The sequence below is a fragment of the Peromyscus eremicus genome, chromosome 9, assembly GCF_949786415.1.
Source record: "Peromyscus eremicus chromosome 9, PerEre_H2_v1, whole genome shotgun sequence".
Classification (NCBI taxonomy): Eukaryota; Metazoa; Chordata; class Mammalia; order Rodentia; family Cricetidae; genus Peromyscus; species Peromyscus eremicus.
This window is the reverse complement of record NC_081425.1, coordinates 9,426,557-9,446,836: the sequence shown is the minus strand read 5'-3', so window position 1 is coordinate 9,446,836 and position 20,280 is coordinate 9,426,557. Positions and strand designations below refer to the sequence as shown.

At 41.3% G+C, this 20,280-nt stretch overlaps 1 protein-coding gene across 1 annotated transcript in view; it reads left to right on the top strand.

Moving 5' to 3' along the window:
• The first annotated feature begins 1,360 nt into the window (after nt 1-1,360).
• Gpc5 (glypican 5) overlaps nt 1,361-20,280 on the top strand; it is a 646,525-nt gene continuing 627,605 nt past the window's right edge. The window contains exon 1 of the mRNA XM_059274285.1: nt 1,361-1,523. Within this exon, the coding sequence (XP_059130268.1) occupies nt 1,361-1,523 (163 nt within the window). The remainder of the gene's footprint in view (nt 1,524-20,280) is intronic.

The following is a 20,280-nucleotide window of genomic DNA, read 5'->3' as shown; positions in this document are numbered from 1 at the left end:
AAATCACCTTCGGAAAGTGTGCCTTGGATATCAAACAGTCATTAGAAAAACCCTGCGGCACTTAGCTGAGACTGAGAATTATTCATCGTGAGTCTTGGCAAGGGTTCAGCTTAAGATGAAATTCTCTTAAAGTGGTTAAAGTATTTAGAGTCCCCCGCCCAGCCTAATGCTTTTAAACAGCTGCTTTGTGTTGGAAAGTCACCCTCTTCTCTCCACGTGGCTGTGATGAGGGACTTGTCACTTTTTTGCCTTTTGGTTCCTGGTTTCTTCTGCATTTCTTTTGCAAACTCTAACTTGACAAACTTTCTTTGTCGGCTTTTACTTGCCCAGTACGTTCGCTGTTTTTATTTGCTGGGGAGAAACTCCTCTGAGCACTTTTGTTTTAATTACTCTCTGAGAAATGTTACAAAGATTCTCAAATGTGTTCAGGCTCAGAAAGGCCTGTGAAGGTACAGAGCGCTGAGGTGAACTATGATGTTAAAGAGAATAAGCTGGACTTGTAAGAATGTGATAGCTTTCCAGAGAGATCATTTCATAGTCATAGTATTTTACAGAAAAATACTCCAAAGCACTAACATAAAGCATTTAAAAATAACTTTTCCTTCAGGCTTCTTTGAAACCTGTTATTAAGTTTCTTAAAAACTGCTTTTTGCCTTTCGTATTGTGCCCAGTCCATTACATGAAATTTGAATACAAATTCCCTTGCAGAGGACCTTGATTTGTAGAGAAATGTTTCCTATTACTTCCAATCCATGGTTCTCATCTCCTTTTCTCTGATCCTTCTTAGACATACTTTTGTTTCAGCAGGTCAACGATTTCCCAAATGAACTGGAAGGAAGAAGTCTGGGCTTCTGTCCACTAATTTGCTTCTTTTCTGAGGTCGCGCAGCCTGGCTGTTGCTGGGCTCCGCAGGATCTGGGTTGGGGCGGAGCGGACGGCCCGCCGGGGGTGTGGCTAAGGGCGTGGCCAGCCGGGCTTTGGTGGAGCTCTGCGAGCCGGCACAGCCTAGGTTTGCGGCTGCGAGCCCAGCGGCTGCCGCGCTGGTAGCCGGTGCCAGATGCTCGCAGATTCTCCGCTTCTCCGGAGCTCGGGTTCGGCTCGCACAGCGCCAACTCGCCCCGGTCCCGGAGGGACCCGGGCGGTGCTGAGCCTGAGAAGTCCAGCATCTCAGCCTCGGGGTTCCAAAGGAAAAAGCCGAGCTCTTGCAGGTGAAGCTGCGGTCCGTGCGCTGTCTTCTGGAGGCCGCCTGCGCATCTCATCCCCGGCAGCCTCGGCCACGGATCTTACCCCGGCGCCGCCGGCGCAAGGAGCGCGGGAGAGTGGGGACCACGGCAGGGAAGGCGCGACCCAAACACCGAGGATGGACACCCGCACCTGGCGTCTGAGCTGGCGCTGTCTCCTTCTCCTGGCTCTCCTTGGATCTACCCGAAGCGAGGGTTTGGAGAGCTGCGAAGAAGTTCGGAAACTTTTCCAGTGGCGGCTTGGGGGAGCTGTCAAGGGGCTGCCGTATACACCACGGGCAGGTAAGAGCCCTGCCTGGCCTGGCAGTGTGAGGACCTCCGGCGGGCCGAGGACCTCTAGGCTTGCGGCCAGGCTCTCCCAGGCATCTAGGGATGGTCTTCCGTGAAAAGATCACCTTTCGGGTCCTCCAGCCCCACTAGGTGAATCGAAGTGAGGTCTTCGGGGATGCTTGCTGTGCTCACCGGAGTAGAGCAGCTTCAAGGGGCCCCTTAACTGCGCCTTCAAGCTCTGGAGCATTTGCTTCCCGCCGGTGCTCTCTCTTAGTCTTAGTGATGTGTTTGAAGGACTAGTAAAGAGGAGGTTTGTTCACCGTGCTGACAAGTCTGTGGATCTGTTCTTAGAGGGGATGTCACCAGGGGTCCTGGTTTTGCTGTTTTCTCAAAACCTCAAAGGAATTGTGTTGGTTGCCACAAGTTTGATGTTAAAAACATAAATCCTTTTATATTCCTTTTCTGGACAGATGCAGCCGATATTTTCTGTAATGAGCACTGGACCCAGCACATTCAGACATGACCTTTAGTTGCCCCTCTGCACCTGGGCACCAAGCTTTCCTACAGAAACCCGAGCTGCTCAGTGTGTCTCCCAGACCCACAAAATTGTTTCTCGCCTAAAAAGCGTTAGGGCAACAGGCGTTCAAACCCTGCCTTTTGGAGGCTCTGAGCATGGTTGCTGTATGCCTGAGACTCCCAGGGAAAGATACAGTTAATGTGGCGGGTGGAGAGCATTCTTCCTATAAGCTCCCTCTACCTATGTTCATCCCCTGTGCCCTATCCTAGCATTCAAATTCTTAGCTGCTGGCGGGAAAGCCAGCACACACTCTATCTGGAAGAGAAGGTGTTAGTGAGCCAACGCAACTGGAGCTAAGTTAGTGAAGTAATGCTAGCTGTTGCTGAAGTCAACAGAAGGGACAGAGGTTGTTGGGTGAACAAAGAATTTGCAAAGGATGCCTGAGTACAAAATACGTCCCTTTTCCAATTCGAGGAGGAGTCTTGCCTTTAGCACTCCCCAGTGGTAGCATATTTGCTTGGTTGCTTTTCTGCCAGTAAACTCGATGCTTATCATCCTTCCGGGGTTTCTGGGCACATAAAACGATCAGTCAGAGCTTACATGACCACTTTTAAATATACCAATATTTATTTGAATACCTATTCAGTACACAGACACTTTCCAAACTACTTGACACACATAGTTGACACTTCCAGCTTAGGGCATTTCTTGTCTCCTCAACAAATGAACAAAACAACAGCAGCAAAAATCCCCTTAAATGTATGGACTTACTTATTTTAGTGTACTCTTTCATTAAGAAATGCATCTCATTTAGCTGCTTATAAAACTAACTGGTTTGTGTGCAATGAGTGTTGAGCTATGAAACCCTCACATTCTGAGATTTTTTGTCCCCCGAATGCCATAGCTTTGGCTGCATGTTGACAGCTCTTCAGTAAGGCTTTGATTCCAACACCTTCTCACATCTCAGTGTTTCTGGTGCCTGCTGAAGACAACACGTTGCAGAAAGGTGTTGAGTTTCATTTCTAGAACCTGTATATACTGTCCCTTTCTACAGCATTGATCACTGAGGTAGCCTTTTACCATGGTGTAAGGGACTACTACTGAAGCTCCGCCCCACAGAAAAGCAAAAGGTTGTCACTGTTGGCATTTGATTCTTACGGCACAGACTAATGCTGAGAGGGCACGCACCTGCTTTTTTTTTTTTTTTTTTTTTTTGGTTTTTCGAGACAGGGTTTCTCTGTGTAGCTTTGCGCCTTTACTTTTTAAGTCATCCTGGGTTGTTTCCCTATTGCAAGCACCTTTTCATCTGTAGCCTAAGGTGATGGAGAGCAGAGCAGCTCCCACTAACGGAGCTGTGCTGCAGCTGGGCCAGCCATGCCCTCAGAGACAGCAGTGGTACTTACGAAAGCAGTGCCAAGTTCCTTGGGTATTTTCATTAAGGAAAGTCAGGTGAAAGCATTGTGTTGATTTTGACTAACCCAGTAAAACCATTCATATACAAACTTGGTATAATACTGAAATTTTCTTGTATCATTCATTAATTTTAATGCTTCAGTAAAACATTAAAATGTTTTGGCATTGATTTATCTTTTTTCCCCTGCTAAAAATATCCCATTCCCAATTTGCATAAGTTGTGTGTAGCATATGCTTAATAAACATTTTATTCTTATATATTATAGTCATACTTTTATAACTATATAATAGCTAACATGATGAAGTCAGTAGGTGGCTACCTTGCTTTCTAAAATCACCCCGTCCTCAGGACAGTGTATACTTACATATTATTTCCACAGGAGAATACAAATAGTGCTGTTTTTAAAAATTCATGTACTTACTTAATACATAGCCTTTCATTGGCTAAAACTAATACCTTTAATTTAGTGCTTGTTTTTTTTTTAGAAGTTTATTTTTTAGTGCATTTATTTATTTATTTATTGCATTTCTTGTCCACAGGGGTTAATGCCTTAGGTGTCTAGCTAAAATGCTATTTCTGTAATATAAAGAAGATAGACTAACTTTTCACAGTTCCTTCCTACACTTGTGGTTTTTGTGTCTTCTGGAAAATCTCAGCCGATCTGCAGGTATTAAGGTGGTGTGGACAGTGATGTCGGCTCTTTCTTGGATCCCCTCCCCCTTTGTTCTCTGCACTGCCCCAGTTCCTCTACGCCTTTTGAGATCCCACAAATGTTTGGAAGAGAAATGTAAAAAAGGAGAGAAGGCACAAATGTGATTGGAATTACAGATGTCCCTGTGTTCTGATTCTATTTCCTAAGTAGTAGTCAAGGTGCCCTCTGCTCCTGTTTATTTTATTCAGGGAAGAACTGTGAGTGGGGGCATCTTTAAATGGCCCTTCTATTTTATTTTACTCGTTGGGGAGGGGAGATAACGATTTCTTCACAGATGTATTTATTTTTTTAGAGGATACTTAAGGGATTTATTTAAAACCAGCTGTCAGATAACTAGCATGTAACTAATCTTAGTGGGTGTTCATCTATCTCAAATACACACTTGGTAGAAAAATCTGTGGAAGAGGAGCCTTAGTCAACTTTTCATGACTACAAAAGATTTGAATACCTGATGCAGTGAAATCACAAACAGAAGAAATTTATTTGGGTTTGTGGTGTAAGGGGCTTCAGTTCAGGTTTCCACGGCCCAGTTGACTGGGACAGCCTAGGTGATTGTAGGTAGGCACCGGAGACTATACACTTGAAGATGAAGGCACCAGAGTCCATGAGCCCCCTCTGGAGCCATAACTCCAATGATCTGAAGACCTCCTGCAGAATTTACCTCTGGAAATTCTAAGACTGCCACTCCTGCACCAGGGTTTTCTTACAAGACTTTTGTGGGGTGCTCAGCACCCAAAGTATAGCAATCATTTTCACCTGGATGGTTTTAGCTATCTATAGAATGGTAGTCAATTTGAAGTGACAAAAAACAGAAATTCTGATACTATGCAATACTTTAAAGTAGAACTCTGTGAAGCGGTTTTGGCTTTGGGGTTGCTTTAAAATGCTTTCATTCAATCACACCATAAAAGGTCAGTTTGTTGTGGTATTGTTTCCCCAAATATTGTATACCTTAATAAACTTATCTGGGGTCAGAGAACAGAAAAGCCACTAGTTAGGCAGTGATAGCACACACCTTTAATCCTAGCATTCCAGAGGCAGAAATCCATGAGTTCAAGGATACAGACAGGCATGGTGACTCATCACACCTTTAATCCCCGAAAGCAAGCCTTTAATCCCAGGGAGTGGTGGTAGAAAGCAGAAAGGTATATAAGGCGTGAGGACCAGAAACTAGAAGCATTTGGCTGGTTAAGCTTTCAGGCTTTGGAGCAATGCAGTTCAGCTGAGAGCCATTGGGATGAGGACTCAGAGGCTTCCAGTCTGAGAAAACAGGACCAACTGAGGAACTGGCAAGGTGAGATAGCTGTGGCTTATTCTGTCTCTCTGATCTACCAGCATTCACCCCAATAATTGGCCTTGGGTTTGATTTTATTAATAAGACTCTCTAAAATTCATGCTACAGTTTGTCTCACTGTAACACACAAGAACAGCAGTCTACCTAATAAACATGGGACTCAGAATTACACACAGCTGGGCTGTGAAAGTTGGAACTTCTACTTACGGTTCTCCATGTGAAGTTGATAGGTTGACTGTAGCTAGAGTTTTCCTGCCTGGCCCACAGTCAGGGCAAATCTCTTTCACCTGCCAGTCCCACAGCCTCTCAGACCCGACCAAGTAAACACAGAGACTTATGTTGCTTTCAAACTGTATGGCCGTGGCAGGCTTCTTGCTAACTACAGCTCAAATTAATCCATTTCCATTAATCTATACCTTGCCACATGGCTCGTGGCTTACCGGCATCTTCACAAGCTGTTTCTCATCGTGGCGGCTGGCAGTGTCTCTCTGACTCAGCCTTCCACTTCCCAGCTTTATTCTCCTCCTTGCCCCGCCTATACTTCCTGCCTAGCCAACAGCCAATCAGTGTTTTATTGATTAATTAGCAACACATTTGCCATACATCCCACAGCAGTTGACATCTTTTAAAATGTGTGCATGTGTGTGTGTGTGTGTGTGTAGCTGGAATTATTTCTAGTCCTGCCCAGGCCTGCAGCCACTCAGACCCAAATAAACACACAGACACTTTTATTATTTAAACTGTTTGGCCTAATGGCTCAGGCTTCTTGCTATCTAGTTCTTATATCTTAAATTAACCCATTTCTATTAATCTATAAGTTTCCATGTGGCTTGTGGCTTACTGGTATCTTTACATGTTGTTTCTCATGGCGACAGCTGGCAGTGTCTCCTTACTCAGCCCTCCTGTTCCCAGAATTCTCGTCTCTCTTTGTCCCATCTATACTTCCTGCCGGGCTACTGGCCAATCAGCACTTTATTTATTAACCAATCAGAGCAACACATTCACAGCGTACAGATATCCACAGCATGCGTGCGTGTGTGTGTGCATGCTTGAATGTGGTGAGCATACATGCCCGGGTTGCACTTATAGAAGTAAGAGCACAGCTTTTGGGAGTGGGTTCTTTCATTCCGGCATGGGGTTGCAGGGCTTGAAGGCAAGCGGTAAGGCTTGCAGGGCCAGCACTTTTGCCCATAGAGTCACCTTGTTAATTAGGTTTAATTAAGTTAAATAAGTTAATTGTCATCTTATACCTCTTTCCTGGTTTGTAAACTCTTGACTTTTACTTATTGCCTTGATTTAAACTTACTTGATTTTTAAGGGTGCAACTTTAGTGCATCTTATCTCTACATATCAAAAGGCTTTAAAAATAATAATTGAATTTTTTCACTCACAAATAATTAGTTTCAAAATTAGAAAATGTATTTCTATCTGAAATAACATTATTTGCTAATGGTAGTTCATCAGTTTCTTGTGAACTACTATACAACTAAGAAATAAGTTTATTTCAGTGCTCCAAGCCATGTCTGTATAGGTGAGGCAAACACTACAGGGCCAACTGTAAGTATGTATGCTCCATCTTCCCTCTCTATCATGATTGAGGTGACTTTTTTAACCTGGTGTCACAATCTTCTGTTTGTATAATGGTTTCAGGATGGTTGCAATTTGGAAACTTAAGAGGAACATTTTACACTCACAACTTTTGCTTCTTTGGAGCTAATTAAGAATTTCTGGAATGAAAGTTTTGTTGCTCCATGATGTATGTGTGTATAATATAGATTATCTAGATTACCAACTAGATTATCTGGGAATATGGTCATGGATCTAGACAGCTAAGTTACAACAGCAATTAGTTTGAGTGGGGAATAATGTGCACACACACGCGCGCGCGCACACACACACACACACACACACACACACACTCAGGTGAGGGGAGGTGAAAAGAGAGATTGATTGAATGGCTGGTTTATTTGCATGTTTCAAATTTCATCTTAAATTAGCATTTACAAAACTGGATTATACCAGTTATTATTGTATAATGCCCTTTCTTTTGTTACATGGCACCTATAACACACCCCTTTTCCTCTGTTACCTGGCACCTGTTACACACTCCTTTTCTTCTGTTACATGGCACCTGTTACACACTCCTTTTCCTCTGTTACCTGGCACCTGTTACACACTCCTTTTCTTCTGTTACCTGGCACCTATTACACACTTCCTTTCTTCTGTTACATGACACCTGTTACACACTCCTTTTCTTCTGTTACATGGCACCTATTACACACTTCCTTTCTTCTGTTACATGACACCTGTTACACATTCCTTTTCTTCTGTTACCTGGCACCTGTTACACATTCCTCTTCTTTCACCTCTAGATCGTTCACTATGAGATTATATGCATAATGAAAACAGAGAACATATCTACTGGGGCCAGTGTCATAGGCATGTTGTCAGTCTATTCTGTCACACAGGAGTCCACATTCAGAAGAATGGCATGCCTATTTTAATGTACTATTGGCACTGTATTGAAATTTGAACACTGGTCTTGCATTTGCTTCTGACGTGGAGTCCTGAAAGTCATACAGCTGATTGATCTTGGTTTGTACTTTGTTTTTTTGGATACTGTCTGGTGCATAGAACAAGATTTGTCACAAAATAAGAGTTGCAATGCTAATTTATTTCGTTAAGCTGAAAGAAGTACCTTGGTACATTTTTGGAGCTCTCTGATTCTTAAGCTATAGAATAAAGTCATGAGTTCTGAGTATCTAAGACCTTGCTGTCTATATGCTGGGATTTTTAAATGTTTTATAGTGTTAAGCCCATGGCTCTGAGATGGGCACTCATTTTGGCTTTCTTCTTCACAGAAGAGTAACACAATCACAGCAAAGCCCATCAGGACCTAACTGAAAGTTTTACACATCAGATCAGAGAAACATATTTTTAGCCATTTCCAATGTGATACTTTTTATACCCTACACACTTCACTAACATCTACAAGCTGCAGAGTTTTAGAAACCCCTGCGCTGCAGGGACTGGAGAGATGACTCAATGGCTAAGAGTACTGGTTCCTCTTTCAGAGGTACCGAGTTCGATTCCTGGCACCCACATGGCAGTTCACAACCATCTATAGCTATAGTTATATGGGATCTTATGCCCTCTTCTGGTTCATAGATGAACATGTAGACAAAACATCTGTATACATAAAAGAAGGAAATCTTAGAAAAATATAAAAACAAAGCAAAAGGAAATCCCTGAGCCTATATTTATTTTTAAAATATGTATGTATGTATGTATGTATGTATGTATGTATGTATGTATTTGTATGGGTGCTTATATTTTCACATGTGCCTGAGGAGGCCAGAAGAGGGCACTGAACTGAACTCAGGTTTTCTAGCAGAACAGCAAATACTCCCCATCTGCAGTCCTGTGGTGACCCTGCATATTGTCCCAGGAAAGACTTCCTTGGGGGGGGGGCAGGCAAACTGTCACAGCTGCATGCTGGTAAAACACATTGTGTGCTGCTTTCAGCTTATGTTTGCGTCTTCACAACACCATCCCCGAAGCCCCAACTCACCACTTATGGGCCAGTACCTAGTTATTTATAGTACCTCAGAGACTCATTTTAAAGGTATTTCTGTTCTTTAGCATACTAATATAGTACTTGAGAGAAGAATCTATAATTGATTTTCCTCAGGTTTGTATTCATACATAGATTTTGATGAATAGAATTTCTTTTTTTATTAATAATTACCTAATAGGCTACTCATTGTGCTTAGCCATAATTTCTATTGATTAATCCTGGTAGGATGAAGAATGTATTCATTAAAGTTTTGGTTTTTTGTTATAGATTCTATAAAGTGACTTCAACTAATACATTTCAATTTAAAGGAATTTTTAAACCGATTTTATCTAACAGTTTTGAAATGGAGCAAGTGAATGGCCAGCCAAGTGTTTGGAAAAGCATTTTCTCCATTGTTCTGCAGGGAAAGGAAGTCTTTAGGGTTTTTTTGCACAGTCACTGCCATTAGGAGGCCAGTGTATCTCTTCTTAGAATTTTATTGACTTGTTAAGAGAATGGAAAAAGAATGGATCAAATGCAGAATGTATTCTGTTCTGTGTCGTTTGCTTTATGTTTTATTTGGATTAATTTTTATTTATTTATTTTTTTGCAAAATGAAATTTCTTCCATGAAGAAATTACTAGTAATGAACTGTGAAGTGAATCTGCCTTTCTTCTTCCACCCTTCTTAATTTGATGCTGAGAGTAACACTGGGCACCACATTATGGAATGACTACAGGGTGGAGAAGAGCTGTGTTTGTTGAAGAACACTGGGATGGTAATGTTGAATGTCAACTTGACAGGATCCAGAATTATTATGGCGACAAATCTCTGAACATGTCTGGATGAGGACCTACCTCAGATGTGAGTGGCATGACCCTGTGGTCCTGGACTGAGTGAGAAGAAGGCAGTGAGGCACGAGCATCCATCTCTCTGCTCTCTGACTGTAGATGCCGTGTGACCAATGCGCTGTGGTCATGCCTTCCCTGTCATGGTACCTCGGACCACAAGCCCACATAAGTTATTTCTTCCTTAAATCTCACTTGTCAAGCGTGTTTTCACAAGAGTGAGAAAAGTAGGCAATGTAGACACCAACTCAGAGTTCAGAACAGCAGGTGGACCAAGTCAAGTGACCTTAGACTGTGAGGATACAAAAAAGTAACTTCTGGTATATCACAAACCATGCTATATTGTAACAGGCAAGTATCAGTGTCTGGGAAGTATTTCCATTAAAGACAGCTTTAAAAATCCTTTCTTAGTCTTTTTTCAAATCCTCTTATTTTAAATTAGTGACATAAAGTTATTTATAATTATTATTTACAGAATAATTTTCACTATATATTGAAAGTATTATATATATATAATGTATGTATGTTTTGAAGTAGCTAATTCTAGTAAATAATACAGACGTAATCTCACAATGGATCAGTCTTGGTGGCAAAAACACTTACGTGCGGTCTCATCATGTCTGAAGACTCAGTGTGCCGTCGCTGTATGTATCAGTTCATTGTACAGCAGAGCTCCTGAACTTAGTTCTTTCTAACTACAGTTTTGTAGCCCTTGATCAGTATGCCCATCCAGAATCAGCTGAGCCTGAGGTAGCTGCCCTTTTACTTTTTGCTATTACAAACATCAGCCTTCTAGATCATGTGGCTTTGTCTATTTGTACTTCACCTTTTTAACTCAAGATGGTGTCTTCAACATTTATCCAAATGGCTGCAAGTGATAGGGTCTTATCTTTTAAAGACAGGCCATATTCCACTGTTTGTCCACACCACACTTTTTGACATTTATCTATTAACTAAGGGACACTTGGATCTATCAAGACTTTAGGACCTCTTTTCAGTGAAAATGCGGAAAATTATTTCTGCCTATATAAAGTATGAGTCATGATTTGTTTAGGACATCTTATGAGAAGCATGGAGAATTTCCCTAAACAGAAGAATTATCTGTGTCAGTGCTAATGAAACACACATACATATTTTGATATGGCTCAGCTCTTCACTTAAGTATGTTTAAAAATAGTCATGTTCTAAAAGTTAGTAAGCATCCCTTAGTACATGATTAAATTTTTATTACTCATTAGGATAAGGAGTTTGAATTACTTTTTCTTTTCCTTCAATGTTATGGTAAAATTTATCTTAGTTTTTATAATTCTGCATAAGCAATATAATTCATCTCTGCAGCTATGTTCTTACAGCTCATATGTTTCAGCCTTCTCTTTTCTTACATGTCAGGGAAAGATGAAATCTGAGAAGGGAGTTGAAGTGAAAACACAGTGTGCGTGCATTGATCAAATGAAACGAATGAGAAAGCATTACTCTGCGGTGTCCTGTTCATCTCATATAGATTCTTTAAGTGGGAGACTGTCATTATTAAATTACTGGTTCAGATTTATTTGCTTTTTGAATAACTGTTATTTAGTAAGGTTAGACCAAGTTACATTTGGTTCATTTTCTTTTGATCATTGAGATGTCTGTGTTTAATGAGGTGAACCTGAAGTAGGTCAATAAAATGAAGAGATTAATAGTTCATTCTCACCAGGCTCGGAACACGTTTCACTCTGGATTAAAAAAAAAAAAAAACTCTCTCTTTTTTTATTTTATTTTTTTAAGAAAAGGTTTTGATCAGTTTAAAAGGTAAAGGAACTAGGAATAGCACAGGGAGGCTCACACAGTAGAGAAATCAATGAGCCTCTGCAGGCGCTGTGTATCGGGTGGACCTGTGTGGGTCATGCATGAGTGGCTAAGAGCTTTAGTTTGGAAAGACAAAGCTAAGGTTCCTTCCCCCCCTGGAAGTTCACTGGTGCAAAAAAGCTCCAGGTCATTAAATATTTAGCCTTTAATTCATCTATAAAAATGTCTTGTTGTTGTAATGGGAATGAGAAGAAAAAAGTCTGGCGAAGCACTAAAATGTTGTTTTGGGGACAAATAAATGGGAAAGGCAAACCGAGTATCACAATTCATCACATGTGGGAGTGCAGAGAAATGAAGTTACAGTTTTGAAATGGCTCAGTTTTGTCCATACCATTTATTAGATGTGTGACATTTAGCAAATGGCTCAACTTCTCTGAGATGTTTAACTTGCTCCTATACAGAGATGCTAGTATATACAGGTTTCTTTTCTTCTCTGCTGCCTTTTGAGAACCACGGTATGCTGACACCACTTTAAAACATTGGGAACTCATGAAATTTAGATCAACAGCTGTGGAGCCTGCATGGGACTGGTCTAGGCCCTCTGCATAACAAGACAGTTGTGTAGCTTGAGCTCCTTAAGGGGCCCCCTGGCAGTAGGATCAGAATCCATCCCTGGTATATGAGCAGGCTTTTTGGAGCCCACTACCTATGATAGGACACCTCGCACAGCCTTGAGGTGGGAGGGGGAGGGGGGCTTGGGCCTGTCTCTATTAAATGTATCAGGCTTTGCTGACTCTCTATGGGAGGCCTTACCTTCTTGTAGGAGAGAATGAGGGGTGGGTTGGCGGGGGGGGGTGGGGGTGGGAGGAGGCAGGAGGGATAGGAGGAGGGAAGAGGGGGAATCTTTGATTGGTATGCAAAATGAATAAAAACTTTTCTTAATTTAAAAAAACATTTCACAGATATCTCAGTGTACTGGCTAGTTTTATGTCAACTTGACATAAGCTACAGCCATCTGAGAGGAGGGAGCCTCAATTGAGAAAATGCCTCCATAAGATCCAGCTATAAGGTATTTTCTTAATTAGTGTTTGATGGGGGGCCCAGCCCATGGTGGTTGGTGGCATCCTTGGTGGTCCTGGATTCTATAAGAAGTTGGGCTGAACAAGCCAAGATGAGCAAGCCAGTAAGCAGCACTCCTCCCTGGCCACTGCATCAGCTCGTACCTCTGGGTTCCTGCCCTGTTTGAGTTCCAGTCCTGACTTCCTTTAATGATGAGCTGTGATGTAGAAGTCAAATAAAGCCCTCCCTCCCCAAGTTGCTTTGGTCATGGTGTTTCTTCACAGCAATTGTCCCTAACCAGGACACTCAGTGTTGTCACTTTTCTTGTTGTTGTGACAAAAGGCCTGACAACGTCTACTTAAGGAGGGGATGTGACTTTGTCTCAGTTTGAGGTATGGTCTGTCACAGAAGGGAAGTCATGGAAGCTGGAGCCTGAGGCAACTGGTCACCTTCGATCTGCAGTCAGGAACCCCCAGAAGGGAATGCTGGGGCTCCTCGCAATTTCTCCTTCTTATTGAGTCCAGACCCAGCCCATGGGGATAAGCTCCTTCCCTTCATGTGGATTTAGGGTTGTTTTTCCTACTGCAGATCAGCTGTCTGTACATGGCAGAAATACAGCTGTGTAGCTTCTAACAGCAGGAGGAACTAAAGCAGTACTCTGGTTTCCAAATCAAAAACTTCCAGGAGGTTGATCCTTTACAAAAGTTTCTGTTGTTGTTGCCAACTACAAGGACAGGTTGGGTGTGGGGAGTAGGTGGTCCCAGGAAATCTCTGCAAGGCATCTGTACCAATCCAGGGGTATTTGTGAGACATCTGCAGACAGCCATCAGCATTCTCCACTGTTCATGCAGAAGCGTGCGCTCCCACGTTTGATTTCAGAGTCTTCTGCGAGCCCTGCCCTTCTTTTCAGTCTATCCTCTGCAGTTCTCTGTTGCTTCCTTTGTGGCTTTCCTGTTGTAGGAAATGAGCCCCCATGGGCACCAAATATTTTCACTGCTGACTTTGCTTTAGGAAGGCTTTTCTTCTGTGTTGTAGTTGCCCCAAGCAGAGGAATGTTGTCACCACAGGACAGAGCAGGATGACTTAGGCCCACTGTAGAAGTTGGTGAAAATCAGAAATTTAAGTGTTTTTTCACTTGCAATGTAACTCACTGCTTGCCCAGGCTATCCGCTAGAACCATGAAGGAGTCCAGTGACTGACATTATACTCACACTGCTTACTGTGTTCCATGTGCTGGCTAGTTTTATGTCTACTTGACACAAGCTAGAGTCATTGGAGAGGAGGGAGCACCTACTGAGAAAATGCCTTCATGAGATCAGATGGTAGGCAAACTTGTAGGACATTTTTCTTAAATAGTGGTTGATGGGAGAGAGACATTCCTGTGCTAGTGGTCCTGGGTGCTTTAAGAACGCAGACTGAACAAGCCAGAGGGTTCGAGCCTTTCCATGAGCTCCTGCCTCTAGGTTCTTGCCCTGTTTGAGTTCCTGTACGGACTTCCTTTAACGGTAGATTACAATGTGGAAGTGTAAGACAAATAAACCGTTTCCTCCCCATCTTGTTTTTGGTCATGCTGTTTGATCACAGCAGTAGAAACCCTGACTAGAACACTGAAGTCTCCCAGCCTCCTCCGACAATCTAGTTGTGAAAACCTCCGAAACACTCACAATTCCAACAATATCCCCCAGTCTGTAGCCCTGCACAGACCCAGCAATTCATCTCAGCCTCACCCTGGTTCATTTGTTGTCCTTATGAAAGGTACTCTCCTTCCTTCTGGCTCACTATTCATGTCTTACCAAATTTGTTCTGCTATATATCAGTTTTATGTATTGAGAGCAGTTTAACTGCAATGAAACCAGTTTCTCATTTATTGAGTAAGAATATTTTCTACCTTGTAAATATTTTAGTGTTTATTCAAAGAAGCCGTTCAAGTGGCTTCTTAGAGACTCTTCTGACCACTGCTTGTGATCTCCCCAAGAAGATAAAATTCCTCTGTATTCCCAGAAAACTTGGTGCATCTTTTATGACATTTTATCACATTAACTTTTTACAAATGTGTCTCTTCATTATCTGAGCCCTGGAGGGAAAATTATGTTTTATCCTCTTGTTAGCCTTAATAACTACACAATGTCTTGTACAGAACAGGTGCTTAATCAATATTTGATGAATTCGTTTGACTTATTAATCAAAATGAAGAGCAGGAAATTACTCTGTAATTTAGTACAGGTGAAAGGAAGACTTGGCAGCTCCTGAGAAGGGGGTGATAGAGGATCACTTATGCTCTGAGGCCACCATTTCTCCCCACATATAGGGAAGTCAACTTGTCACTCCTTAAGTTGTTGTTTCTGAGAAGGGTAAACAACAGAACCCAAGCTCTGAACTCCGAGTCTCATGCTTTTCCCTCTGTAGCTTAGTGGAGCTGGGCAAGTGCTGCACAATGTGCATGCTTCTTCTCATAGAGCCACTAAGTGAGAAGTTGGGCATTTTTGTTATTGATAAAGCCAGTTTATTTACACAGGGAAAGCTTTTTGACTTATCTTCTTATATCTTCTTCTAAGATATATGTATCTTAGTTTATCATCTGATACACACACATTCATCTATCTATCTATCTATCTATCTATCTATCTATCTATCTATCTATCTATCTATCTATCTGTAATCTATCTATGTCCCTCCAGTTAGAGAGATGCTTGTATAAAAAGTAAATGGATCAGATGGAATTATTTAGAAGGCTAAATTGCTAGTATTTTTGAGGGAGAAGCAAGTTTCATACATGATTGCCAGGATTTAGTACCTTTTAGGGACTAAGAAGTCCTCTGTGGGAAAGACTTAGCATTCTGGATGCTAATGTTAAGTAAGGTTCCTGCACAGGTAGTTGAAACGTGTGTCTAAGTTTGATGAGAGGGAGAGGGAATAGACAAAGATCGGAAAGTCACTTGGTATGAAAGGAGGGAAGAATTTTGAAACTTACTGAGTATGTACCTCACAAAGAGGTTAAGGTAACTGGATATGGCTAAATATTTCTTGATTTAGCAACTAGTTCATCAGTTACTTGGTGTGGGCATTTATAAACTCTGGCGCAGCTAATATTTAACTTTTGGAGTAACTCACAAATGAAATGGAGATGTGGAATTTAGATAACCATTTCATAAAGTTTAATTCTTTAGAAATGACTCTATATTCTGATTAATCCTCGCATTTGTTGACTTTGCACAGTGCAGGCTTGCTGACTGGGTAAGAACAGGATCTGGTAAGGGCAGGCTAAGAGGTGGATGAGGCAGGCAGCAATCAGAGACAGGACTTCTCACTTCCCCGGGAAAGATCCTCCAGCAGAGTGACACCATCAGATTTGCATTTTCAAATATTGCTCTTGCCTGTAGGGCGTCCATTTGACGTCTTTTCTAGGTGTGAGAGTGGAATGGTGCTAATACATTTCAAAGGAAGTCAGTTTAAAATGGGCTTAAGAGGCTCAGGATGGCTGTGGGGTTTCTTTCATCTGATTACTTACAGTAGGGACCCCATAAGGACTCCCCAAGCATTCCTGGGCTGTGCATCCAGCTGAACTTACAAAACACAAGAGCAACATATTTTCTTTGAACTTACGACTGTGTTAACATCTTGGTTAGGATGTATGCTGTCCCTGTTTGTTCATGTGACATGTGCTTCTCTCTGCACAGTCAGTGTAGGCTGACACTGTAGGCCCTTCCAGCCAGCTGTGCACGGCCCACTAACTTCTTTAAGGGCTGTAGTATAAGCCAGAAGGAATAAAGCAATTCAGTCCCAAATGTTAACTAAAGGCAGACTAGCAATGATGTAAAAAATAGATGCAGGGAAAATAATCTGCAGTTGGCTGTAAGATGGGGACATGATACTGCTGTGCCCTGGGCTGAAGAGTTCAGTTTTCAGTTTCTTATTGCCACGACAAAGAAGAATACATTCAGCAAAATTATTTAGTACAGTTGTAGGTAAGGGCTAAGTTGGAGGGGGAGGCTGAGAAAAACAGTGGGGGTTGTGGCGGAATGGAGGGGAGGGAGAAAGAGAAGAGAAGAGAGATAATTATGTCACAGTATGAACGATGTAAGTGGTGTCTTTAAGAGAGAAAAAGCGGGCTTTGATTTTCTTTGTCAGAAGGAGACTACATGCAATGTGTCACTGAAGCTGAAGCTGAGATATTTTGTTATAAAGGAAGAAATGATGCGATAGACACCTGAAATATAGTAGTAGATCCTCCTGATGACCGCTATAGGCTTTCAGCAGGATATACCTCGTCTGCTCCTGCTTATAGTAAATAAAGCTTGGATTTCTGGGTTTCTGAGCCATAGCTCATAGAAAAGTGTTACTGTGAGCTATACAGTCATCAAAGCATAAAATGAGAGAATTCATGGCCAAATGGTGTTTCTTCTTTGAACTTCTTAATGACTGAGCGTGCTGACAGTCTGTGTTTACCCTGAAGTGTCTAGGATTCAGGTGGAGAGCCACAGTGATGGTGTCGGACTTCTCGCTTTACTTATGTCTCATAATCCCTGGACTTTCAGAGTTATTAGTAGAATATGATGCAGAGGAAGGTCTGAGTTATGTTTGACAATAAAACTCATTTTGTTATATTTCTGTCCTCATAAAGTATATACTTGGGGGTTGCTTTTATTATTCTGTATCATATGCATTTTACATGCTACAATATTAGTTTAGTTAACTAAACCATTAGCATTTTCTGTAGTTTTGGTGGTACCATCACTGCCTTGTTCAGTTTTAGGAGTTACTTAGTTCCTCCTGTACCTGATTCTCAAGTTGAGAACCAGAGAATCTCCGTTTTTAGACTTTTGGCCATATACCCTTTGCCTTTACTTCTTAGACTGAGGAGCAGCAACACAATGACCATATTTACTCCTGTGTGACTTGCTTTTTCTTTATCTTTCAATGTTCTGTGAAATGTCATTGTATTTAATAAAATGATTTCTCCATTTCAAAAATGTGTGGACAAATTCATAATGCATCTTATGGCATCATAGACAAGTAGAAAATACCAGAGAGGTCTTGGAAATGACCTCGCTATCTCACTTTATCAAACAAAAGTACCCTATCTTGAGAATATTTCTGCCAGTCGTTCTAAAGTGGTCTTATTTCCATAGTCACCTAGTGACTATGGACTCAGGGACATCCGAGGAGAAACATAGATTTTTAAGGATTTTAGAATCGTCTACCTTTATCTCTTAGCCTCTATTCAAATGATCTGCTCTTTTATTTTCTTGTATATGTTGGGTATATAGAGTTCTGTAAGGCTTAGAGCAGTGGTTCTCAACCTTCCCAATGCTGTGACCCTTTAGTACAGTTCCTCATGTGGTGATGATGCCCCAATCATAAAATTATATTTGTTGCTATTTCATAACTGAAATTTTGCTACCGATATGAATTTTAATGTAAATATTTTTGGAGACAGATGTTTGCCAAAGGGGTTGTGACCCAGAAGCTAAGAACCACTGGCTTAGAGAATGTCTCACAATTATTTTGGAATGTGATGGTCCTTTGTAATGATTATGTCCTGTGTGGCAATTTCCCTCTGATATTCCTGGCATAAGTAAGCAGGCAGGCATGCATGTGCACAGACAAAATAAATATAGTAAGTAAAACAAAATGTCTTACTTTTTTCCTTTCCTAGACTTCAAAATATGATAAAAATAATTAAAAAATATAAACTGCATATATGTGTATAATTTGTTGAAAAGTACAGTAGAATAGCAACCAATACCAAAGGAGTTGACACATTTCCACATGATAAGTTCATGGAAGGCAGATTTGTACAAGAAGGCTTGCTCTAGAAATAATAGATGTCACCCTCTAACATTGCCTCATACACTTTGCACTCTCTGGGCAGAGAGGGCCACAGACTAGCCAAGACGAGTAAAAATATTGATAGCATTGATGTTTGTTCACATGGAATTCCGAAAGGTGTATTTGACCGAGGCCGGCCCGCTGCACTAATCTAACTGTGGAAAACTTGCCTTAGCGACGGTGGGGACAGTACTTGGAGAAGGCAGAATCACCCTGGAGACCACAGAGAACTGGCCAGAGCCTCGACAGCTCCTTTCCCTCAGTATCTTCCTGATGCTGACAATTTCCTGTCTTAGATGGACAACTCAGCCTTTCAGAACTAAAGCAGCTTTGCATAAAACACTTAACATTACTTTATGGTTGGGAAAATTGATAACAGAACCCTACAAATTCTGACAAACTTGAATCTAACCTCCAATACTTAGACAACTTCTAAAACTGTTATTGCAATAGATTATTTAGAAGAGGTGGCTAAAAATCAATAGGCTACAGACTACAAGGGTTTGACTTTGATCCTCAGTGCTGGGTATAGTGGCATGCACTTGTAGTTTCAACACTGGGGAGGCAGTTCCTGATGTTTTCTGGCCAGCCACACTAGCCTGATTTGTTTGCTTTAGGCCAATGAGGCACCCTGTCTCAAAGGAAGTGGATGGCCTTTCTGAGGAGGACATCGTCTGTTGTCCTCTGACCTACATACTCACATACCTGCATATGTGTCTTCACACATACACACATAAGAAATAGAGTAATTTGGGCCCTCCTAAATAGTAAGGAGTGGTATTGAAATTCACTTTATTTTCTTTCAAGTACCAGACCATGTTGCTGCAGCTGCTGCTGTTGTGGGGTGGGGGTGAGGATGGGGTATACCTTTTGTCTCTAGAGCTGGTTAACATCAACTAACTGTTAACTGTTGATTCCAAATTCATGACCTGAAGTGTGAGAGAGCATCCTACTTAGCAAGCCCTTTCTCTGCTTCATGGACTGAGAACATACCTTTCATATCAGAAGAGCCAGTTATTGATTATATAAATAAGGATTTAAGTGTGTGATTTTGTGTCAACATTAATCGACCATCTCTAGGGAAAAAAGTATGAGCTCATTATCTATGGAAGGCACAGTGAGGCCATTTATGTATATAAAGGACACTATTACTGTCCCATCTGTGAGCATTATATTCACTTTAATTGCCTGAGTTTGCAAAGTCCTGAGCATTAATTTTTATTGCATACAGGACTACAAAGACTCATAATACCTGAAATACTCAATATTCTTTTAAGAGTTTTCATTTTCATGAATGATATCTGTATATACTTTTATAGGACAATGAAAATATTGCATAAAGTAATAAATGCATCTGTAAATTACAGTGACACTTTAATATGAAGAATATTTGTAAAAACATAAAAACAATAACCACAAATACTATTTCATATAGTTTATTGAACTAGTTTTTGATGTCTTCAGCAATATGTTCTTCCTAGATAGAATGTTTCTGAAGCTCTCTCATTAATTTTGAGCCAAGACAGTGCCTTCTTAGATTTATTACAAAACACTGTATGTGCAAGAAAGAAAGAGAAGAAAATTATTAATATTATATTGAAAACCTTTCGTGCTGGGCTTTGTTTTAGTTGCTTGCAGTATGCTTGTAATGAAAAGCATGGGGGAAACAAAGCTTGCAACAAGTATCCCGTGGGAACTTCAGTCTTGGAAGGAAATAGGACCAAATAGTACACATGAGCACCTCTGTGTGCA